The following is a 25,617-nucleotide window of genomic DNA, read 5'->3' as shown; positions in this document are numbered from 1 at the left end:
TGGCAATGTCAGGAGATATTTTCGGTTGTCACAACTAGGTAGAGTTACCAGTATTTAGTGGACAGAAGTCAGGCATTCTACAAGGCCCATAGCAGAGTATAGGGCCCACATGTTAGTTTGAAGTGGAGACTCCTCCTCTAAAAGCAATTTTGACAGCAGCAGGAAGTGGGGTTACGGGATAGAGAGGTGGTGCTGAGGGAAACAGCAGACTGGAGAACCTTTAGGTTCTTTGTGAAACAACAGACCCTACATGCTTAACACCTGTCTGTCAAGCACCATGATAAATGGCAAATTATTCCCTGTTTTAGTCTTACCCCATGTAAGAGCGACCTATAACTCTGTGAAGTCAAAGATGCTCTTTGGGATTTATAACATTTCCACAGCCAACAGGTTGTACTTTGCAAGGGCAAAAATTATTCCAATTCGTTGTCTCTCTGCAAGTCTTTCAAAGGCTGATTTTGTGGGGGCCCACTTATTTGTCGACTTAAGATTTTTTTTTATGCATGAGAAAGAGGAAAATAATTTGCCAACTTAAATCTTGGTTTTGCAGGAGATGGTATGCAAATAAGTATCAGTTTGCAACATTCAATTATTGTTAACTATAAATATACTTACTGGTTTATCATTTTCTGCTGGCAATTCAAACACACATCTAAGTTTTGAATCCATAAGGTCTTCCGGTTTTGCCTCCTTCCACTAAAACAATTTAAATTTAATAATCAGGATATTATAAAGCTGCAGGAAGAATAATTTTCTTCCTATAACTGACAATTTCAGAAAAATACTCTTAATGAGAAAGCCCTGATATATATCAAATAAAGAAATTAAGTCTGCTGAGATTTCAATATTTTCAACATGACAAGATTAAATATAATAGCTTTCCTGAATATTTATTACACTTCGCAAATCCCAGTCTTGCTGCCTAACTCCTCAAAGTCAACCAATGCCCCCCTGTTGCTAGTCTGTGGGAAACACTTAGAAGAGAGAGGACCATGGCTGATGGTTGGATGGCCAGGGCTAACCTTGACCCTTAAGAAAATAAACCTCCTTTACAGGGTGCATCCCTTAGACAGAGTAAGCACGTCCTATCTGGGTGTGGTTCGGGATCCATGCTGCCAACTACCAACAGGGCACATTAGCCAGCAAGCCTTCTCTGCTGCTCTCCTCCTCCGTCTGTTGGTGCAGGCGGCTTCCTGGCTAAACCCTGTTCTGGGACGCTGCATTCCTGGTTTACTCTTCCTCCTTTTGGAAGTGGAAGATGGGATTCTGAGAACCGTAGCCCAGTGCATCAGGAGGGTTACAATACAGAGAAGGAACAAACTCCCCCAGCCCTGCCCCAGGACCAAGAGGCAAGGGCAGCTGGAGCAACACAGGTACTAAGAACCAAGAATGAAGACAACAGGGTGTGAACTGCCAATAAACCCTGGCAGTTTCTCCGTGGTGCAGCATGCCGTTCACAGGACACTGAGGAGCATTTCACTCATGGGAAATCCACAGAAAGTCAGTGAAGATGCAACATCAATGTTCTGAGTCTGCTTCTGTGCAAACATGCACACGTCAGAGCATTGGGGAGGACTGTCATTGGATGCTAAGGCCTATGGGAGGAGGACTGCTGCTGAGTCCAAGCACCAGTTTACTCAGCGCATCACTGATTCCCTGTTATTAACCGCAAGGGGCAAATGTGCTTTGACCCTGGAGAGAGTTGGCCATCATCATTGCAACCAAGTAATCAAACTTAGTGTCACCAACAGAGGGACAATCAACATTAAATGCCTTCTGAAATGATACATACATGACATCACCTATGGAATATTCTTGCCACAAAACATTTGACCTGAATTTAATCATGAGGAAACAACTGGACTGGACAAATCCAGAATGTGGGACATTCTACAAGTCAACTGGCCTAGACTCTAAAAAATTCAAAGTCACAAAAAACTAAAAAGGTCCAGGCTACTCTATCAGACTAGAACTAAAGGCCTCTGGGGAACTGAAAAACACTGTAATGTGTGTTTCTCTGTTAGACAATACGATCCATGTTGACTCCTAGGCTGTGGTAACAGTATGTGGCTATACAGGAGACTGGCCTTATTCTGAAGCATTTAGGGGTGAAGTCTGCATCTTACCCTCAAGTGGTTCAGTAGAAAAGAAAGCTTATGACAGAAATGGAGCAGATGTGGCAAATGTTAAATGGTGACTCTAGGTAAAGGTAATATGAGTGGTTAATGTAGCATTTTTTCAACTTTCTGTATATCAAAATAAAAAGATATTTTAAAATAAAATAAAAAAGCTCAAGGCTTCATTCATTAACAGTGGTTAGGTCAAGTATAACAAATTTCAGGTAACTTTTCATTTTTGTATTTCCAAAAATTCTACAATGTACATTTCATAGAAACATCTTTAAAACTGGTACAAAAATTACCATATGAGGAAGTGAGATTCACCTTGACTACGAGAGTGCCAGACCTGTGACGGCAGATGAAACAGAGCCAGGCACTGCCAGGTGCTCTACACAGAGCACGTTTCATCCCACGACAACCCATCAACCAGGTCCTTAACCCCATGTTACAGGTGACCAAACCCTCAAGTGAGTTAATGAAATCGCCCAAGGCCACAGTGTTAGTAAAAGGCAGACCTCAGCTCCACACCCAAGCCCATGCTCTCTTTAGTAAGCCATGCAACAAAAGCCAAATAGAACATATTCTCAGATATCCCTTATTTTGTATTTGCCATACATTTCCTTGATTACACAAATTAACATGAAATGACACATCGTGATCTAGGAAATAAAAGGGAAAGTAGCCTCAATAATTGTTCTTATGCAAAGGAAGATGGCTCATTATCACTGATCTCTCTCAAACCCCCAAATAGTGGCTTCTCCATTTACAGCCCCAAAGTTAAACACATGAAGATGGTCAGTTTACTTTTCCAAGACGAGTAGAAAAGGCTGTGTGGTGATTCTGAGACACAAAGGTGAGCTGTGCATAAAACAGCCCTCAGTATCAAACTCTGAGAGAGAAAACTACAGGACAGTGTGAGTCACAGCTAACCAAACTTGCAGACATTTCTTGGATGACTGCAGTTTGGGTTGGCAGGCTGGAGTGAGGCAATCTGCCTTTCTTTCCCACTCTGTGAAGACCAGACACCTGTCCTGGCCGGTGCGATGGATGGCGAAGCTGCTCTGTATATTGCGACTCACACTCACAGCACCAGAAGGCCTCCTCATTTATTTGAGTAACAAGCTTACTTTGGAATTTCCATTACACTCTTTTTCCAGCAAAATCAATAATATAGTATCATTTATTTTATGAAAATGAAGTCATCTTATTTTTACCAAATTAGTTAAACATGCATTTAAGCAGAAAAAAATGAAAGAACCTAAAGAAAAAAAAAAATCACGCTTACCAGAACCAAGCGGGGGGGGGGGGGTGGGGGGGGGTTCTTAAGCGTGGAGGACATTTAGTATTCACCTCGCTCACATCCCCCTGAGTTCTGGGGGGTGTGGGGGGTGGTGGGGGGAGACATGGTAATGAGCGGGTGCCCTTTTCTGTAGGGCACATGATGGGAGGAAAGGGAGAGAACCCACAAACCATTCAAGATACAATCCATCAGAACAAGGAATTGCTGAGGCAAACTGAGATACAAAAGTCAAAGAAGAACAGTATTCTAGAGAGTTACATAAAATGTAAAAAATCAAAGCTTTTAGGAAAACCATAAAGGCAGCCAGAGTAAAAACCTCCCTGGAAACAACATTCCCCTTTAAAACAATTCTAACACACTGTGAACTGCATGCACCCACAATTCTGTCCCTAATCATTGAATACTAAAAAGTAAGAAGCATTCAGTACTTACTACTGCTTCCATATCAGAAGTGTCAGTTGGCGCAAACATAGACTGAACCATAAACTTGTGTTTACTTTTCTCATTGGGGTCATAATCGAAAGGCTGTAACATCACTGAGAAAGAAAATATTTCATTAGGAGGGTCAGAACTTGGTTACCAGCAGCCATTTGTTAATACTTGTATTTTGGTTGTAAAGCAATTTACCCGGATTCTCTCACTGAGCCTCATGATGCCCCAGGTGAAGTGAGCAGGGCAAGATGACCAACATCTTCTCCACTTTTCAGTTCTCAAACCTGAGGTCCAAACAAGTTAGGTGACTTGCCCGAGGTTGAACAGCAGGGTGTGGCAGAGCTGGGACCTAGGTCTTCTGAATCCTGGTCCACTGATTGCACACCTGACAATATGTCTCCTACAGCCCTCACAGAACAGGTAAAGCAGGTAAAAACAGCACATGCTTGTTTGCTCAAGAAAACACCCAAATAATCTCTTTAGGAACTAATATAGAATAATCCAAGACATGTAAGGAATTGCTTTTGGTTTTCTCTGTCCTATTTCCCATAGCAAGGTAATCAAGGTAATGTTTGAAATATAGTTTCGCCAATAAAATGTTGTAAATTTTTCACAAACAGCACACTCACAGCATGGATATGCCCCTTTTCTCCAAAGGGCCTAGAGGAATCTCACATAACAGCTCCCTTGGAGGGTCACACTCACCGACCGAACTGAGGTGCCCGCTGCTCTGACTGGCTTCCTTAGGACCTATCCCTGTTAAATGACGGCTGCTCTAAAATATGGTGGTTGCTACCAGGCTTTGGCTACACCACACATCTAGTTATGTCTCTGAAACAAAACATTGTCACATGTGGGGAAAGCCTACTGTGGTCCTGACGGTAGTAAGACCTAACATGACGGAGCATTTCCCATAGTCAGAAACCAGGCTTGGACTTGCGGCCTATTATTATCCATGTAATCCTTAAGGGCAGTTACTGTTGTGGAGGTTATTTTGACACCTATTTTCAGAGGACAAAACGGAAGCACAGAAAGGTCACACATGGAGAAGTGAGCACTCAAATGCAGGTGGTTTGCCTGCAGAGCCAACGTCACGGCCACCAGGAGGGACTGGCTCCTTGTCCTCTGACAGGGCAGGCTCTGTCCTCCTCCACCTGCAGGCTTCCACCTTTTCTCTGGGCACTCTTCAGTGTTCTCTTGCCTTGAACCCCCCATCTTAGGGCTTCTCAGCCCTTCCTCTGAAGCCTCACAACCAACCACACCCTGCAGCACATAAGGGGCAAGTGTCCTAAGACTGAGTTTACATATGAAGATGCTGGAGCTCAACAAAGTGAACTGACTTGCTCAAGGTCACAACGTTAAGAAGACAAACAGCAAAGTGCAGCCCAGCACCCCTTCTGCCACATTGGTCACTCCAATTGAGATGGGTTCACCTGCACCCCAGGCCCACCATCACATACTTCACAGAACCACATATGATGGAGAAGAGAAATACAAAGATCCTCATCCATCTTGGGGTGCAGGGGTCCTTTCTATCTTGGGGACAGAGAGTCTGTGAAAACCTAACAAGACATCGATTTAAACACTTTGGTGTACAGTCACCCAGGCAGCTCTGCTACCCCCATCACATCTGAGTGCTCTGAGCTACAGGGAACCTTGCTGGGAGACTTCTTCAGGACAAAACTTAATACATGTGCAACCCTTTTTAAAATTCGGGGCTTGTATACACATGATACCGAGTCTAGCTACCAATAAAGATTAGTAAAATAAGGATGTTCAGCCTGAGTACCCAAGATCTGCACAGAGAACTAAGGTCATTTCAAACACTGGGCCACTGCACTCAGAATGTATTCTTGCAGGTATCAGGGCATGGTTTTCTCCTGGAAAAGTCCTTGCCAGCAGCTCTGGACCAGGCACCACTGAGCTGGCAAGAGCTCTCCCAGAAAGACCTGGAACACCATAACACGCCGGGCTTGACACTGAACCCACTAGCAGGTCAAAACCACAACTTCTTCTTCTGAAAGCTACATTCTCATAGCATGTCCCCATCTCCACCCCCAGGGCAATAAGGAAGATAATACATGATACACTAAAGACTCAATGGGATCTGTCTTAGACAGGAACTGTCGACCTCTTCTGGAGTTGGGCCACAGTCTTCAAACCACTATCAGATTAATGTTCATTTTTTAAATTTGAAGAGAGCTGGGTTTTGAGCATTTCGGGTTTCGCTTGGCTGTGACAAAATCATGTTCCAGTATTTTTCTGGATGGGAAAACCTTGTCCCACACTACACTTAGACTTCCAGCAGGGCACAGCTCTTGCAGCAAAAGCTGCCTTTTCCTTGAGATGGTTTTCCAGCTGTGAAAGGCCCCTTCTCCTCCACTCCACCCTAGAGTTCTGAGGCTAAACCAGGATTACTGCTAAAGAGCCCAAAGCCCAGAAGACGAGAGCAACAGGAAGACTGCTAATTTTCTTAGAAGCTGGCTCTTTATTTCAAACTACACTAAGTCGTCCGCATAGAACTGATGAGTCCAAAGAACCTAAGACCTCCCTGCTTAAACAGCCCAGGAAGTTCTGCTGCTCCCTGTCCATTCTGCTCCCCCTTCCTCAAGGCACTGCAAGTGAGAGAACAGCCAAGGGGCCTCTGCTTGGCTAGAACCAATGTTCTAAGAAGGAAAGGAAAGGAAAAAGGAAAGGAAAGGAAAGGAGAAAAGAGAGGAGAGAGGAGAGAGGAGAGAGGAGAGAGGAGAGAGGAGAGAGGAGAGGAAAGGAAAGGAAACTTCTCTAGAACCTGCTATGTACTAACCCCACACAGGCACATTTCATTAGTTCTACCATTTAGTGCTCACGAAAAATGGTCAAAGAAGCCCATGTCTTCATTCTCCAGATGAGGAGACAAGGGCTTAGAAAGAACATGTGGCCTCACTCGGGTCCCATGGCAGCATAAAAATGACAGAGCCAGTCAGTATTACACACACTTGGCTTTGCCTCCAGAGTCAGACTCCCACACCATAGGTTCTCAAAGTGTTATCCCACAGACCCTGAGGGTCCCCCCATTGGGTGACCCATTAAGTCATGATAATATCAGGATATTATGAGCCTATTCTATTGTATTGACACTCAGTGATGTTGGCACAAAAGCCCTGGGGTCAAGTTGCTGGCCCCCCGAGCAGGAACCAGATAGTGTTGGTGCCTCTGTATCAGGCACTGCAGCAGACGAGTTTCACAGAAGAATGCCCTTGACGAAGTCATGCATTAGTTTTCTCACGCCCAGACCTGACAGTACATGGCAGCTCTCGCACAGAGAACACTGCTGCTCTCTGGGAAAAGCTCCTGTGCATCCGTCTGGTTGGGGACACTGGCTCATGGACTTGAAAACGATGGTTATCCAGATCTGGGTGTATGGCAGATGTTTTCTTGAAAAGGAATGAAGCGAGTCTATCCATTCAAGGAAAACAGCTTATAGTAGTTGTGGTCAATGATAAAATCCAGGCAAAAATTAGAATCTTGGAAAATTTATATCTGTCACCAAGAGCTTCCCAGTTTCCCAAGTACTTAAAGACTTTTCCGATGAGATCAGTGGAAATAGTAATGAATGTGATTTTTTGATGTTATATAATAAAACTAGAGGCCCACTGCACAAAATTCATGCATTTGGGGGCGGGGACGGGGGAGGGGTAGTCCCTCAGCCCAGCCTGCGCCCTCACAATCCAGGAGCCCTCGGGGGATGTCCGACTGACGGCAGTTAGACATCCATAGTGCTGCTGTCCTAAGCCGACAGACATCCACAGCGCTGCTGTGGAGGTGGGAGAGGCTCCTGCCACTGCCACTGCGCTCACCAGCCGTGAACGCGGCTTCTGGCACACTGACCACCAGGGGGCAGCTCCTGCATTGAGCATCTTCCCCCTGGTGGTCAGTGCACGTCATAGTGACTGGTTCGTTACAACGTTTGGTCAATTTGCATATTAGCCTTTTATTATATAGGACTAGTGGCCTCGTGCACTAAATTCGTGCACGGGGGTAGGGGGTGTCCCTAAGCCTGGCCTGCACCCTCTCCAATCTGGGACCCCCTCAGGGGATGTCCAACTGCTGGTTTAGGCCCGATCCCGCAGTCAGACATCACTCTCACAATTCAGGACTGCTGGCTCCCAGCTGCTCGCCTACCTGCCTGCCTGATTGCCCCTAACTGCTTCTGCCTACCAGCCTGATCACCCCCTAACCGCTCCCCTGCTGGCCTGATTGACACCTAACTGCTCCCCTGCTGGCCTGATCGCCCACAACTGCCCTCCCCTGCCAGCCTGATCGCCCACAACCACCCTCCCCTGCCATGACCCGCCTCATCCGCGCTGCGTGGAGCCACGGGACCCCCAGGCCTCACTGTGTGGAGCAGCCGCCAGGCCCCGCCTCTGCTGTGTTGCGTGGCCATCTTGTGGCAGCCATATTGTGACGACGTCGCGCGCAAGGGCCACCTAGGTTTTTATAAGTATATAGATATGTCAACATTTGGAAGACCTGTATAACTCAGCTAACATAATATTACATAATCCAAACAGAGTGCAAGAGAGACCAATGTGTTTTAGAGAAACAAAGTGGTTTCAGATTCCACACTACACTGAACTTGAAGGAAGTGTCACTTGTCAAGTTTTGGTGTAGTATCAAAGAATAATGTCCACAATTATCTGAAAAGGCTATTAAAAATACTCTTCCCTTTTCCAACTACATATTCTATCGTAAAAAGTGGTTTTTCTTCATACACATTCATCAAAATGACACATTACAAGAGACTAACTGCAAGAGTAGAGAGGAGAATCCAACCTGTCTTTCACTAAGCCAGACATTCAAAAGATAGGCAAAACATGTTAAATAACACCAGTCTTCTCACTACATTTTTTGATGTAATTAATTTATTAATGTGATTATAAAATGAATTAATACTTTTTAAACTTCTCAATTTAATTTACAATATGATAAATATTGATATAACCTACAAACAAAAATGTTCTTGGGTCTTCCATTTTTAAGAATATAAAGGGGTTCTGAAACTAAAAAGTTTGAGCACCATCACTCTACACCAAGCTGCCTCACAGGCTCTGCAGGAGGAAAATGGTCTGGCGGAATAGTGAAGACACTGGTAGCGGTCTAGTACCATGTTTGGGAGAAATTGCAGTTACAACAAAGAGCAGTTTCACACAAACCAGCCTTGAGTTCTGGTACGGATCGAGACTCGGTGGTATCGAAAGGCACGTGTCCCTTACAGGGAGGGGACAGGGTTTCCTGCACTCCTCTAACCAAACCACCTTGTTTGCTCCAACTCTGCTGAGGTTACCGTCTGAGATCCACTGCTGCCTGTGGACCTTACAGATGTTATCAGCACAACCCCAGGCTAGCACTCCCTACCTGCCAAGTCACCACAGTGTAGATCAGGAAGACCTGTGAGAAGGTATAACTTACATTTAGACCTCTGTTAAACAAGAATGTAAGCAAGGACGTAATGGTGGTAACCAATAATCACAAGGGAGCACTGAAGACAGCCAAGGTAGCAGGTCAAATATCCCTTCTGCAAAGGCAGCCCTTGTGAAATAGGTGCCCAGTGCACTAGGGAGCCTGGCCAGAGTTGAAAACTTTGAACTGCAGGCGAACTTACTGGAAGCTCAGGAGGTAAAGGTGGCTATAACCCTTCCCTATGACTCTCCTTTGGCCTTGAGCAGCAAGTGGAAAAGAAGGTGTGTTCCACCGACCAGCTCTCCTTTCCTTCTGGGGTCCCAAATCAGCAAGAAAGAGTAAAGAGGTCAGGTGGCCTCTTAGACTTGGTGAAACTTCATGACTCCTGCTGTGCCTCAGTATACCCATCCTGCTCAACATGGCCTCCAACTCATGTCCAAAGTTTGTATTTCTCAGCCCCCATCATCTCATGTCACATTCAATTTGCTATACCCTATTAGCCAGAACTTTATGAGAACATGACAGAATAAATGCTGTTAATCGTTTGTTCTTTCAGCTCCATACATGCAAATTGTGACAGAAATTATGTACTTTTACCCTGACAGGCTATAAAAGAGCCTCCCATTAACTTAATTTATTTCACTTGAATACCAGAGACACTGATGATAAAAACCCTCTTAAATGAACCATCTATCCTACTTTTAAAATGTATCTGCTGATACTACATTAAAAAAAAAGCCTGTTACCAGGAGACAGCTTGGAGACCCGGTCACCACTCACCCACATTAACACTTTATGATATGATGTCTGCCGTATTACAGATCGCAACAGTGGGATCCTGTTAAGAAAGGGCCTTTGGGATCATAAAACATTGGATCAATAAGACCAGACCTTCTTCAAAAGAAAGAAATGCAGAATATATGCTACTTAATGCACAAGTACACACATACCTCAGAGAAATGATGACTTGATTAAATGCAGCATTACAGCTCCTTATGAGAACCCAAGCACGTCACAGTTCATTTTCATCTGCACCATAATGGTAACAGCTAATGAATAAAAGTCTACAGCGTGCGCTTTATTATTTTTTAATCTCAGAATCTTATCTTCAAAATGTCTCTTCTCATTTTACATGACCCATCTCAGCTCAGGCCTCTACTGACATCTGGATTCTCCCCCTCAGAGATCTTTGCAGTTTCTCTCCCAACCAGGTTACTCTAGTTATACACCCCTAAAACCCCTACAAATGTTACCTCCCCCCTAAACACCCTAGTCACCACTATGATATTCCTCAGGTCAAAACCTCCCATTGTGCAGGTAAAGACAATCAATTCCACTCTTCAGTCTGGTTCTCCCCAGATCTCCTGGTATGACCCAACACAGGCCCCTGCCGGTCCAACATGTGTGCATATTGTGTTGCCTCTAGCCCCATACCCAAGGATTCTGTTATTACCAATCAGTTTCCTCCTATCGTTGACCCTGACTGGCATGTCCCCCTGCCCTACTCACATCTCAACAAACCACACCTTTCAGAGTTTAATCCACTACTCACTCTGTAAGGAAGGGTCTCAAGCTTCAGCACGCATCAGAACCACCTGGACTGCTTGCTGGCAGGACCCCACCTCCAAAGTTTCTGATTCAACAGATCTGGAGTGGGACTGGGAACATGCATTTCTAGCAAGTTCCCAGCAGACGCTGACCCTGCTGGTCCAGGGACCACACCTGGAGAACAAAGGCCACACAGCACCTCCTGACACTGCAGCTCCTACTGAAATGCCACCTCACAACCTCATTTCCACCGTGGGCATTATTCTGTAAGTGGACATTGTTTGATGCTCAGACTCCTAAGCTCCTTCCTACAGGTCTGCCTTTCCTACTTGGTCAGACCAAGAACAGGACTTCATGTTTTGATGTTTCTATGCTGGGTACTAATCTGCATTTTCCACTGGTTCATGGACGTGCACCGTCTTCCCTTCAACTTTCCAAGCACTCCTGTATCTGGCTCCCTCTGGAAATCTCCTTAGGGCAGCACAAAGACCTTCAATCAGCCAGCTTCTCCTCTCTCCTACTACCTGGAGCTGCTCACTATCCTACCCTCTGTCTAAGGCACGGTTTCCAGTCTCCTGGTCACCACTGTCCCTTTTTCTTTTCCCTTTCATACACCCTATATATCGAAAGACTGTTCTCTACCGAACTGCATTCATGGTATAATAATGAAGTCACTGCTGCACTGTTTTAAAGTAATCAGAGAAAAACCAGAGCTCATGATCAGCTTAAGATAACTAGTGTTACCACAATGAGGTAATATAATTCTAGCCTAAAGTGAAGCTGCTCAACATTTTGGTTACAATGTGTATCCTATCATGAGTAAATTTATTATTTCCTTTAGGATTCTCAAAATTTTGAAAACATCAATACATTCCCCTCTGCCTATCCAGGGACCCATGGATGGAACTATGAGTCTAGCAGGTAAATAATTAATTTTATCTATTTATAAATAAGTTAACACTGAATTGTCTTTGTGTCTTTCCTAGTTCAGGCTAGCCTGTCTTAGATAACCAACTTCTCATAGTCTAATTTATCTGTGCAGAGATGAACACAAATGTGCCCAGTGTCACTGGAAAATGATGTGTGCCATATGCAGGCACTGGTCAGAGAACAAGGCTCACTCCTTTTTTATAAATATTTTTTAAAATATACATCTTTCCCAAACCTCCAGCATATTTCCTGTCTCCCATAACACTGTATAATGGACTACAACAGCCTCTCCCTGGTCACTCCTGCACTGTGAGCATGAGCGCCCATTGTGTCCTATCTTAGTAAAACCTATAAACCAGGTCTCTTACAACAGTCAACTGGAATGTGAAAAACGGTCTGCCTGATGCTTAAGTAATTCCAGGCCACTCTGTCATTTCCGAACTCTCCCTACTTGCTCTCTGTAGTGCTCCTTCCAGCCCCCACTGTGGCCGCCTCTCACAGCCCTTTCCATTCACTCTTGGCCTGTCAATTCTTCCTAAGAAACTTAAATATTACAGTAAACTTAAAAAAATATATTTAAAAGTACAATTAGGCTGAATTTTTGTTGGTAATTTCCTTTTTTTTATAAATCTAGAATCTCATATGGGTGAAAAAGATTAAAGATACCTTTTACATATGAATGTGAGTTGTTCTTATCTAAGAGTAATAAACCTGGTTCATGAAAACGATTTATAAAATGTTTCTCTTATCAGAGACTTCAATTCCCAAAACAAATGAGCAAACGAACAAGAACATGGCTGTGAAGATGTCCAAACCTCACAAATGTAGCTCCCATGTATCAGCAGGAGACAGACAACGCCTGACTTCTTCCTCTGGGGCAGTGCAACTGCACTCTGGTGCTGGTCACCTACAAGCTGCAGCCAAGGTTGGCTGGTCCAGGGCAAGCCAACAGCTTCATCACACTGAGTCAGCAAACTCTTAAAAGGATTAATTACCAATTGCGATGCTACCCAATTACGTTAATTGACCAATGTTTCCATCCAAGAAGAGTTGCTGATATTCACTGTCCTTCCTCAGGATTTTACTGGAAGAACTTTATGCTTTAAATGTGATTGATATAAGTGCTGAAAAGGGCTATCTGTCAGTAATGAATACTGCTCCCGGATTCTTTGAATTATAATTTAAATGACATATTCAGACACTAGGAGATTTGTGTGTGTTTGTCTCTCATCCATTTCCAGGTCCCAGGGTACACTTAGTAAAGTGTATCTGTACCTAAATACTGGTATCTTTAATGACTCTTCCCAGTGCCCCTCCTAACACAGAGAGATTTTGCATTTCTAATTTGCTTGGTACACAGGCAACCAATGTGCATAATTGAACTGCAAATGGAAGTGTGCTTGCTACTTTAGTGAAATTAGAATTCAGTGAAGGTTATAAAAATATTAAACTTAATATCATATTACAGGAAGCGTAAGTATTTTTGATGGGCCCATAATTTTACCACTTCACCTGCTGTATCCGCTGGCAAACATGGTTTGGAATATTAATGGAAAACTCCCTCATTATTAAACTGCAGCATTTAAAAAAAAAATCCACAACCACTAACAGCTTACCACAAAGACATTTTCAGAAATTATCTACCTTAAAAATATTTTCCCACTAGACAGTTCAGAAAATAGATTTAATTTTGTAAAGCTAGAACAAATGGGGAGACCCCCCACTGCTTCAAACACTTCATTAATTCAAAAAGTTCTATTTTCCTTGCATTTAAAATCTCAGGAGCGGGGTGGGGAGGGGGGGGGGGGTCCAATCTCCTCTTCTCCGATCTCCATTTAAGTGTGCCTATCTTGCTGAGGTCCAGAGTTGAATAATTCAAAGCCATCTCTAGTAGATGGTGTGTATCAGAGAGCAAGGGGCCAAAATCATGGCTTTCTGGTCAATTAATGGAAACAGCAAACACCTGCCACCCCCCGCCCCCCCTTACAATGCTTCATCCAACAGGCATGGGCCCCTGCAGGGGCCGCTGTAAGAATGAGATGAGATGAGCACCTCCATAAAGTATAAATAAAAGGATTCAAATTAGAGGCCCTTGTGGACAGCTCCAAAACCCCTTGGGATGCCCCCACATTTTTACCTACTGGCACAAAAAGTTTAGATTATGCCTATCTCCACCCATAACTTTACCACTTAAGTTTATAAAACAAAGTTGGTAGATTTTTTAAAGGACCTAATAAGTGATTTGCCATCTTATGAAGATAATAACATGAAAGGTCAGAATCTGGACTTCTGACTAAAAAAGTAAGGTCCCTTGAATACTGGTTTTCTAAAAGCTGAGAAGAGCCTCACAGAGTGTGTCTGAAAAACATCTGACAGCTAGAAATTCTCGCTCCCACATCACAACCTGGTTCGTGGGCCTTCAAAACCGCAGTCCCTCTAGCCAGCTCCATGGTAGGTAGCCTCCTCCTGCTCTTTGCTCTCTCTCCCTGCCCACTCCCCTCTCCAGGAGCGATTTACAATCTTCCCTAACAGCTACAATCCCACAGTTTTTCAGACCAGGGAGACAAGTCCTGTAGACCACGTCCTCTTCAGGTATGCTGTGACGTTCTGCGTGGTAGGCAGGGCAGTCCTGGCAGTATTTTAAATTGATTCGATGACCACCTTTCTATAGATTATATCTGAAAATTTAGTAGAAGCTTTTCACTATAAAACAAATGCAGAATATAGAAAGAAGAAAAATACAAATTTCTTATTGAAATCAGAAAAAGTCCAAAAATTAATAAAATGGAATTAGTTTATTTCTTAAGAAGCAATTCAAGTATGTACAATCCACCTGCAACAACAAACTAGCCAGTTTACTTCAAGGCTAGTGGAATCCCTCCCTTGTACCATGCCCAGTTAAGGCAGCATGGTAAATACTCTGTGAGGCAGATACTACTCTCCATGTTACAAATGAGAAAACCGCAACCCAGAGAGGTTGGTTGATTGGCCAGAGATCAAGCTACAAGTTACACAGCAGAGCTGGGCTTGCTATTCAGGTTTCCAGACCTCAAATATATCTTTGAGTAGAGCAGGTGAGACCAAGCTTGGCTACACGTGCACCTGGGACAAGGGAAGGCTGGCCTTTGGACAAGCTGCAATTCACCCTCCTGAGGATGTTTTCTTCCCCAAAGAAACCCGAAAACACCACATATTCGCTAAGATGTCACTGTGTAGCTGCATTCAGGACCCTTAGAAAAGTGCAGTGCTTTTATCTCAAGACATGAATTTCTGATTAATGATACAGTAGCCTCTCAGCACATAAAATTGCAATAAACAGGTATCAGCCTTCTGTGGCAACAGGTGGGGTGGTCCTGGAAACGCACCGACATCTGACCTCACCCCCGGGCACCTCAAGCACTGAGATAAATACACACCAAAAAAAACCCCAAGGAGCCCTTTTCCATGTGCAAAGCATAATCCTTCCCATCTAGAAGGAAAGCTTGCAGACACACAGTTTATTATTCAATTGCTTTTCCCCAAGTACATCACATGCTGAGAAATAGGGCACTTTATGTTTGACATTCACGTGTAAGTGGGACCTTCCCCTAAAACTGTTGAGGCAGCTTAGAGCCACTAGATCAGGAGCTAAGACACCTGGCTTCAAATACCAGCTCTGGCACTAACCACCCAGGGACTCTAGGTCAGTGGTCGCCAACCTTTCAGACCTCGTGGACCACCAGTGGTCCGTGGACCACCGGTTGGCAACCGCTGCTCTAGATGACCATGCCCACTATCTGCACCTTCCCTTTTCATCTGCCAAAGGAAGGCCACACCCACAATGTCTTGGTCTTCCTTAAGCAGGTAATCATAAATCAAAACAAATGCCCAGGATTAGTTATTACTTTAAAAGACATTTCTATGATGGAGAGGGATGGATCTTTTTGAAACACACACACACACACACACACACACACACACAAACACTTATAACATCAGAAAGAACATCTACACTGTACAACTGCCTGTTGAGACTATTTTATTCAGAAAACCATGTTGCTGCTCCCACAGTTACTGTGAAAATTGGTAATTCTCATCTACTGACAATCTTGCTCAAATTTGATATGGGCACAGAAATTGAGAAAAAAAAGTCAATAAAAGAAGGGAATGGAAGATTAGGCTGCCCTTAATTTCAACAGAAAAATGGAAACTCATGTGTTTTTAAACCTGTGGAACCAACCAAGACTACAGAAACACCAACACTCTGGGCCACTTCCATTCTCCAGGGTGCTACAGTTCAAAGAGCTAGGGCTTTAGAGCTAGGCAGAATAATCTACACCCTGCTATCACTTGTTAGTTTCCTGAGTCTACAGCCACTAGTGTCCGTCTTGGTACAATGGAGGTGACAGTGCACTCCTCACAGGGCAGAGAACAGAAGTTGGAGGAGATAATGTGTGTGCAGGCCCAGAGTGTTGGACACCCCCAGTAAATCTGGGCTCCTACTCTCCTGACTTCTCCTAGATAATAAGCTGAGTCAAGAGTCCAGATCAGGCTTTGCAGCCTCAGAGAGAAGCGCACAGGGGGACAGCTGGTGTGGGCGCGCCATAATGAGAGAGACCGATGGATGCAGGGAATAAGAGCTTGCAGAAATGATCAGATAATGAAACACCTCATATCTTTTCAAAGAAGTGAATCATTTTCTTTCAGGTGTCAAGTGAATAGCCAAATGCATCATAATCAAAATCTGTCATGGAAAAAGCCAGCCAGGTACCCATTTCCAACAAGTAGTGGCCTCTAATGATGCAGAGCCTGCTGTGGCTCTGTCTCCCTAGATACTCAAAAGATAAACACACACGCCCACACAGATCCTCACAAACACAAAGGCATCCTTGGATCAGAAGTTCTAATGAGCTAAAAGTTTATTCCATTTCTAAAATATATTAAAGTCAAACCTATCACTTTCATCTCCTTAATTCTGAAATTTAATTCTCAATTTGGGCACTTTACCAGCATCTTTTCAAAAGTTGGACTTTGGAAAAAATATTCCCTCTCAGACAGAAGGGGAAAAACCCATCAGACACGAACAAAACTCACACCCTGGAATATATTCCAATTTCCTTAGCCCTGTCTCCCTTAGCTTTTCACAATCAGTAAAGTGCAGTTACCAGTCATTGGAAATGACATGAGCTTAATGTCAGAAATCATTTAGCTTAAATAAGAAAATAACTCCATTTAGCTTTCTCCCACAAAGTAAAATTAAGTTTGTTTGGCCCTTTTTTATTTATTGCCGAAGGGCAAATTTCAAGGGAGTGAAAATCAAACTCATTCTGAAGTCTGAAGTTACCACTGCAATTTTGCTCTAAGCATTGAGGCGCAAAGGCTGTAAGCATTAAACTAAAGAGGCATTAATTATGGAAAAACAACAGGTGAGAGGGACCCACTGAGCTTGAAGGGTTGGGGGAAGAAATCTACATCTTATTTTGCTACATTGCAAATACAACCTTTAAGAAATCCCACTGACTCCAGGGGGCCTCTTTAGTCCACCCTTCCAGCCTCCAATCTCAGGACTTACCAGATACATTAATCGCAGCCCCTGCATCAATGATCCCACTGTTGGGCCTCACGCAGTACCTACGTGGTGCTGTGGTCTTCACTTTGAAACACACGTTTCGGTCTGTTGGGTTGCCAAGCTTTAGGTTGGTGGTGACAACATCAGTGAAGGGACCTACGGAATGAGAGACAGAGACTGATTGGGGATCTCAGGAGGAAAGTCTAGAAGACTGATTTACAGTCTGAGGTTGGAAGGGATAATGGAATATGGTTAAGGGAAGATTTGAGATCCAAAACTATCTCACTATCATAAATACAGATGAGCCAAGGTTAATGCATTAACAGTAGCAGGTAAAATTCACATGTTCTCACCTTGCCACCAGGCATCTGGTGAGCATTCCAACATCCCTCACAACTTTATGATTATTGCTGTTTTACAGATGAGAAAACTGAGGCTTGGGAAGACACATTACTTGTCTACGTTGTAATACTAGTTATTGGTAGTTAGGCTCTACAACCAGGCAGCCTGATTCCAACCAAGGCCTGCTCTTAACCTATGTTGAATACTGATTTCCACAATAACAAGAGAAAAGCTAAAAGGGAGAGTGTAAAGGGCCAGACCTGTGCACAGTGATGGTCAATGGCAGAGTGTGCAGAGTGGCAAATGTAAGAAAGGCTTTGAGGTGTTAATTGTCTATAAACAAAACAGTGGTACTGCCCTAGAGTCCATGATATCTGGGCTACAGCAGGTTCATAGTCCTGCTGAGCAGCCCACACCTGAAACGTCACATTCAGTTTTAACTACCCAGGCTTCTGGGAAGATTGAAAGAAAGCTCAGTGCCCTGAGGGTATATTTTATTATTATTTATTCATTTTCTACTTTATTAGATTTTTTAATTAAAAAAGTAAAACATTCTTCTTAAAACAAGTCAAACAATAAAAGATGTATAAAGACGAAGTTAATAAGCTTTCCCTTGTACCCTGAGGTAACAATATGGGAGATCTTTCCACATCATCTATGCTCATACAAACAGTACATACATACGCATGCAGGGAGAGAACACTAACAAAAATGGGATCATACTATTCACACTGCTCTGAAACTTGCTTTTTTTCCATTTACTAATCTACTATGGACACATGACCACTGGGTTTAAGAAGTTAGGTGGGAAGTTTGAACTATGAGACCTATTAGGTCCTTTTCAAATTTATATCTTTTCACCATGTAAATCAATAACATCTGTGTTTCCTCTAGGCAAGCTCTTTACAAGGATGTAGGAGATAGGGTGGAAGGTGTGTGTGGGTGTGGTTTCACAAACTAACAAATACATAATGATGCTTTGTCATATGTTCCCTAAGAAGACCCAACCAACACAGACGTTTGAATCTATGACTTGACAACTTTTTAATGAGACTATAAGCTTGTGAAGATAAAGATAATACTGTTCCCGGTTTCTCTCTCTGGCACTGTGCCGGGCATCTAGGAAAGGTGTGTGTGTGTGCGCACACACACACACACACAGATATACAGAGATTCCTTCACCAAAGGGGAAACTACCTCATAGATTACCACTAGCAAAATTAAAATCTCAGGCTGCTTTCTCTGCACTAGAGGTGCTCAGGGTATGAAAAATCAATCTGGTATGGGCTCAACCTAAATATAAATTAAGAAATCAATAATGATAGAAAGGAAAAAAGGAAGAGAAACTCAATTCCAAAATTAAATAAACTACAGTTGGTTCTACTATAAAGCTTATTTTGAAACTGTGAATTTGTTCCAATGTGATTGATGTGCATATTAGGGGGACAATCTGAGCATAAAATGAATTCCACATTTGCTTACGCGTGATTTTGTCTGCAAGAAACGCTAGGTGAACACAGAAAATTGCACCCTGCTGAACCATGTCGCACAGAAATACACACCTCCGACACACCTTAACCACCTACCGATGCCTCAGTCCACCTTCTGGGTTAGGAACCACGCCCATCACACCTGGTGTTCCCATAGTCCCCTCGATAGCAGGTGACCCTCCTTCCTCAGATGCCCACTTCCATGGGTAAACAGCAGGTCTTTTGAGGTAAAGTGCCATACTTAACTGTAATATTTCTGTATTTCCTACCCATTTAATGTGTGCAAAACTGTGCTACTGCTTTTATTAATTTCGTGTGTGTGTGTGTGTGTGTGTACACAACAAAGTTTCTGAATATTATGCTCCTAACTTCATTTCCCCCTTGTAAGTCCTGTGGTTTTTACTGTGCTATTTGCAGAGTATGGTGATTTTTAGGGATGCAAGTGTCATTAAAATAGAACCAGCTTGCCCTGGCTAGCGTGGGTCAGTGGTTAGAGCAGGGGTGGGCAAACTTTTTGACTCGAGGGCCACAATGGGTTCTTAAACTGGACCGGAGGGCTGGAACAAAAGCATGGATGGAGTGTTTGTGTGAACTAATATAAATTCAAAGTAAACATCATTACATAAAAGGGTACGGTCTTTTTTTTTTTAGTTTTATTCATTTCAAACAGGCCGGATCCGGCCCGCGGGCCGTAGTTTGCCCACGGCTGCCTAGTAAAATATATTAAGGGAGAGTTAGAAATCAATTGTTTCTCTCATCAATGTTTCTATCTCTCTATCCCTCTCCCTCCCCCTCTCTCTAAAATCAATAAAAACATATTTTAAAAAATTAAAATATTAAACAATAATTGTGAAATACAAATAATAATAAAATGTGCTAAAAAATGGTCAAAGTTCTTCTATTAGATGATTTGTGTTCCTGAAAGAGCACTCAAACGTGTGTTTGAACCCCGGGATCAGCGGAGCTGAGAGGCCTCAGGGCCCCGGGATCAGCGGAGCCGAAAGGCCTCCCGGCCCCGGGATCAGCGGAGCCACAAGGCCTCCCGGGCCCAGGGATCAGTGGAGCCGAGAGGCCTCCTGGCCTGGGATCAGTGGAGCCTGATGGAAGCCCTGTGTGTTTATGCACCCTAGGGGTGCAGAGGTCCTGTCCTAGGCAGAGGCCTATGGCGAAATTTTCGACTCTGAGAAGCAGCCTACAGGCTGGAAGGCGACTCCTCTGACCTCAGTGCTGGAGAAGACCATTAAGCAGAAAACTAAAGAAACCAATTTTACATCATTTCCCAGGTGGAGAACAGTTGGCATGTAAGCCCCTGACCAGTGCCCAGCCTCTCCTCTGTCAGTCTATCTCACTCTTAGGTACCATGTTCTTTGTTCTGTCTTAACTGCAACTCATTTTTAAACTAGATTGCTTTTAAAAGAAGACTAAATAAAGTTTCCCTTAAGTTATTTAGGTGGTGCTGGGGCTGCTGGGGGTATCAGGGACACAAACCCGCAGGCCCGGAACCCAGCAGACCCAAGGCCTTCGTGGCAGCACTAAGGAGCAGCAAGCCAAGCAGTAGGAAGCAGCAAGCAGGTGGGCAGTAACAAGGGAGGGGTCCCGGACTGCAAGAGGGCACATGCTGGGCTAAGGGACCCCCCCACCCATCCCCAGTGCACAAATTTCGTGCACCGGGCCTCTAGTCATTACATAAAAGGGTACGGTCTCTTTTTTTTTTTTTTAGTTTTATTCATTTCAAACGGGCCGAATCCGGCCCGTGGGCCGTAGTTTGCCCACGGCTGGGTTAGAGCATCAGCTTGCACACCAGAGGGTTTTGGGTTCCACTCCCGTCAAGGGCAAGTACCTGGGTTGCAGGTTCGATCCCCAGCCCCGATTGGGGTTGGGGTGTGTGTGGGAGGCAAACAATCTCTCTCATTCTCTCTCCCTCCATCCCCCTCTCTCTAAAAACAGAGAAAATGTCCTTTGGTGAGGATTAAAAAAAAAAAAAAAGAACCAACTCTATTACTGGATCTGTTGTTTTAGGGTTATCTGTACTAAACGCTATTCTCATTTCATGTGCAATGATACCTCCAAGAATGAAATGCCTAAAGAGAGGTTGTCCATTTGTTTACCTTTCTAATAGGTGCTGCCTTCAGCCCTCCCTTTGAGAGTCAGGCTGGAAGCCGTGAGAGGGAGGCATTGGGTAAAAGCAGCTGTGGCCAGATATGCAGAAAGGCAGAGTCCTTGATAGTGCATCTGACCTGCTGACTCCAGCGCAAACAACCCTCTCTCTACATTCTAAGTCATCTCCTTATTGCAAAATAAAAGCTTACACAAGAGGGGAGGTACCCTGTGGCCCAAGAGGATTCTCAACTACCATGAGGAAAGCCAGATGCTGATAGCACTCCATCCTTGTATTAAGTTCTTGGCATTAAGGGAGAAACAGGACTTATGGTGCTGTGGCAGTGTTTGGGGATTATAGAGGCAGCGGCTCTCTGTGACTCTACCCTTCACCACTCTCCAAAGCCTGCAGTCTGACTCATAATGAAGATGGAGAGAGTCTGAGCTCCCGTGAAGGCCCCTCTACTTGCTTCGGGTGGAGATCACTTCAGCAATGGTGAAAAAAAAAAGAATAGCTGAACACAACTCTAGTTTTCTGGGATCAAAGAAAGCAAACACATACATGCAATCATGCCCAAATGACACACAAACCTATATAGGCACTATCACCCCCTACTTACTTTACATTCCCTCGCCCTCACTTAAGAATCACCAATCACAAGAACTCCATAGGCATAGCTCCAGCTCAAGTAGCCCCACAATGCTGGGGTAAAGGAGAGGAAAACAGGCAAAAATGTGTGTCTACACAAAGACTCACCTAAAAAGGGATATGCTTGCAAATGTAAAGCCTGGGGATAAAAAAAGTATTTACTGACCATTTGAAGGTGAGTTATAAACTACCATGTCTTAAAGCTCTCCAGACATAAGCTTAAAGTTATGAGTTTCAACAAAATTCTGCCTCAAGAACATGGAAGACTCTTCAGATAAAATGCCAAGAATTCATAATTGCCTACAAATATAGAACAAAAGAAACAGATCTTTCTAAGGTGGCTCAAAGTATACTGAGAGCAAAAGAAAGGGATGCTAGCAAGATTATACTGTGATGAAATTAAGAACACTTACTTGTTTTCTATTGTCTCCTCCCCACCTTACTTCATGAAGTTGGGGAGCCTAAATTTTTAAAATACAGTTAAGTCCTTACTTTACATCAGAGACAGGTCCTACCACTTTGAGCAAGATGACACATAATGAAACCAATTTTTGTCACGGGCTAATTGATATAAACAAGAGCTCAGTTCCTGAGGCATCTCATCAACATTATATCGAAACTACCTTGAACAAAACAATGTTAACTGAGGGCCTGCTGTATTTGTTTATCCCTTACATTGACCTTTTCTTCCAAGGTACTCCACAAAAAAATAAACCAATTGTAACTGTAAACACTAAACTGCTTTGGAAATCCCCTCAGTTAATCTATTACACAGCAATCTCAATAGTGTTTCAACCTATATGCATCACATAAGTAGTCTAAATTATTAAAAGACAATATTTGTAGTAATAAGCAGGATAAAATAAATATCCCAGATTTCTCTTCAACACTCAATCCTATTAGGGATTTCTTGGGTTTACATAGGTAATAATTTGTAAAAATCTGGAGGGAAATATACTGAAAATATATGCAAGTGAACATCATCACTGGTAAAATAGCAAAGCCTCATGAGTAAAACTCAAGTCATTTTACAAAAAACAGGTCAACCCTTCTCACCCCACCCCTAGCAATTTACTCTTAAGAATTTTATTGAAAATAAATTCTATTCAATTTGAGTAATTATAGGAAATAAACCATGTTAGTGTTCTCCTTTTCCCCTATATTAATGAATTAGAATACACAAAAACCTCAATAAAAATGATGTAAAGGCTTATGAACATCACTCAGATTTTTACTAGTCACTTTCATTTCATAAAACTGCCATTTCCATTAAAGCATTATGTAAAAAATGGGACTTTACTATACCAACATAAATATTTATCACCAATGAATTTAAACATTGCTTATAAAGTACAGAGTCAATTTTACAAATGACATCTCCTTTCAAAATTAGGCTTTTTTCTTTTAAGAGATGAAAAAGATGATTAGGTATCTCTAGAACCGCAGCACATACTTTTAATCATTTTTCTTTCTAATCTTCTATTCCTTATTTCAGATGATGTTTATACAAAACTAGGAACTAAGCACCTAAAATGTGAAATGGGGGGTCAAAAAATGAAGCAACATGATTTTGGAAGAAATTAGGACTATTGCTTAAATTTTAATTTTTTTTCTTTTTAACAACTGGACTAATGTTCTTTGTGCTTTTTATTAGGCGTGTTCACCTGTCAAGATTCTTGAGTTTGATAGATGCTCATGCATAGCATTAACTAACTTGAATTTGAATTCCTGGACATGATCTGAAAGGTTATTTAGATAAAACTAAACACAGGTCCTCAACACTGTTTCATTATAACGCCTTAAGAACTTAGCTCTTGTTTATATCAATTAGCCCACAGTAAAATTGGTCATTATACATCATTTCACTTAAAAGTCACAAAACCTTTCAACTTACTGTATTTCCTACACCTAGCCTTGACTTATTATCACTTTAAAGTATTTTAAGACAGTAAGAGATCTAGAATTGACCTTAGAAAGCAAACAATATACAATGTCAGCAGTAATATGCATCGCATTAAAAGTGAAAAGTGGAACAGTCAATTTTTCAGTCTTACTTACAAAAATGGAGCCTTAGAATTACAAAGTGCTGGTTTAAAGGTCAAGGAAAGAAGGTCACAATCCAGCAAACTTCTCAACAGTAAGAGTTCAGGTTCCAGATAGTGAAAATTTCATTAAAAATGGCAAGATAGGAGAACCTGGCTAGGCTGCTGATCAACTGAACGCTGTCTCCGTGTCATTCCTTCTTCGCCAACTCGGTCCACACCTTTGGGAACCCCTGGACCTGCTGGGGCTGGACCCCAACAGTTAAAAATGCAACACATTGCCCTAACTGGTTTGGCTCAGTGGATAGAGGGTCAGCCTGCGGACTCAAGGGTCCCAGGTTCGATTTCGGTCAAGGGCATGGACCTTGGTTGTGGGCACATCCCCAGTAGGGAGCGTGCAGGAGGGAGCTGATCGATGTTTCTCTCTCATCGATGTTTCTAACTCTCTATCCCTCTCCCTTCCTTTCTGTAAAAATCAATAAAATATATTTTTTTAAAAATGCAAAAAAAAAATAAAAAAAAAAATGGCAAGATAAACTTATCAACCAGGAAACATAAGAGCATTTTATGGAAAAAGTATTCCATCAAATCCTTAAACATGTCACAGTCTCTGCATGGGTAAGTATTTTTCTGTAACTGTTCATTCAGACCCAAGCACGAGGAGACTATAACAAAGCTCTTGAGTTCAGGTCCCAACAACCGTAGTAAAAGGTACCAGTGAAAACTCCAAGTGAACTCAAAACTCATTCTTGGCCTTATCTGTGTAACCTAAAGCTATCATATCACCACATTTGTAAATAACAGGACAGAATTTTTTTAAGGGCTAAATATATAATTTTATTTTTACTCAGCAATTCAACTAGAAAGATATATATATACGAAACACAAAACCATAAAACTCATAGAAAATAACACACAAATTCTAGATAAACTTGGATTTGGCGATTACTTTTCAGATGCAACACCTAAGGAAGGCACAATCCATGAAAGAAATAATTGATAAGCTTTAATTCATTAAAATTAAAAACATCTCTCTGTAATGGATACTGTCAAGAGAATGAGAAGACAAGCAAGCCATAGACTGGGAGAAGAAATTTGCAAAAGACATACTATGGGGTGGGGAGGGGGGCATATTTGATAAAGAACTGTCATCCAAAATATACAAAAAACTCTTAAAACTCAACAATAAGAAAACAAACAGCCCAATTTAAAAATGGGCAAATGATCTGAACAGACACCTCACCAAAGATAAACAGATGAAAAATAAAACATACAGATGAAAAAAAATATACAAATGAAAGATGGTTAACATATCATTAGGAAGTTGCAAATAGAAACAGCAATGAAACAATGAGATACCAATACACACTTATTAGAATAGCCAAAATCACAGTGGCCAGTGTTGCTCAGTTGGTTGGAACAACGTCCCATGCACCAAAAGGTGGTTAAGTTCGATTCCCAGTCAGGGCACATACTCAGGTTTCAGGTTCAACCCCTGGTTAGGGCAAACGTGAGGCAATTGATGTTTTTCTTTCACATTGATGTCTCTCTCTCTTCCTTCCTCCCTCTAAAATCAATAATAATAATAATAATCCTATTTAATAAAAGCCTAATATGTAAACTGTCCCCTTGACTGGGAGTTTGACCAGGGGTTGGGGCCAGCTGACCCTGGCGGCA

The 25,617-nt window shown here is 42.7% G+C and overlaps 1 protein-coding gene across 2 annotated transcripts in view; it reads right to left on the bottom strand.

The window, feature by feature from the left end:
- The window catches only part of VAPB (VAMP (vesicle-associated membrane protein)-associated protein B and C), a 42,805-nt gene that overhangs the window by 5,547 nt on the left and 11,641 nt on the right, over nucleotides 1-25,617 (bottom strand). Inside the window, exons 1-4 of one of the 2 annotated variants that reach the window (XM_014528807.1) lie at nucleotides 22,065-22,107; nucleotides 17,324-17,476; nucleotides 3,853-3,956; nucleotides 616-696 (exon numbers count right to left, since the gene is read on the bottom strand). In XM_014528807.1, the coding sequence (XP_014384293.1) occupies nucleotides 616-696; nucleotides 3,853-3,956; nucleotides 17,324-17,476; nucleotides 22,065-22,092 (366 nt within the window). In that variant the 5' untranslated portion in view covers nucleotides 22,093-22,107. Of the gene's footprint in view, nucleotides 1-615; nucleotides 697-3,852; nucleotides 3,957-17,323; nucleotides 17,477-22,064; nucleotides 22,108-25,617 lie in introns of those variants that run through there. The other variant, XM_014528808.1, reaches the window with a different exon arrangement.

The sequence above is a fragment of the Myotis brandtii genome, unplaced genomic scaffold (genome assembly GCF_000412655.1).
Source record: "Myotis brandtii unplaced genomic scaffold, ASM41265v1 scaffold653, whole genome shotgun sequence".
Lineage (NCBI taxonomy): Eukaryota > Metazoa > Chordata > Mammalia > Chiroptera > Vespertilionidae > Myotis > Myotis brandtii.
Note: the sequence above shows the minus strand (reverse complement) of the source record. Positions and strands in the feature narration are given on the sequence as shown.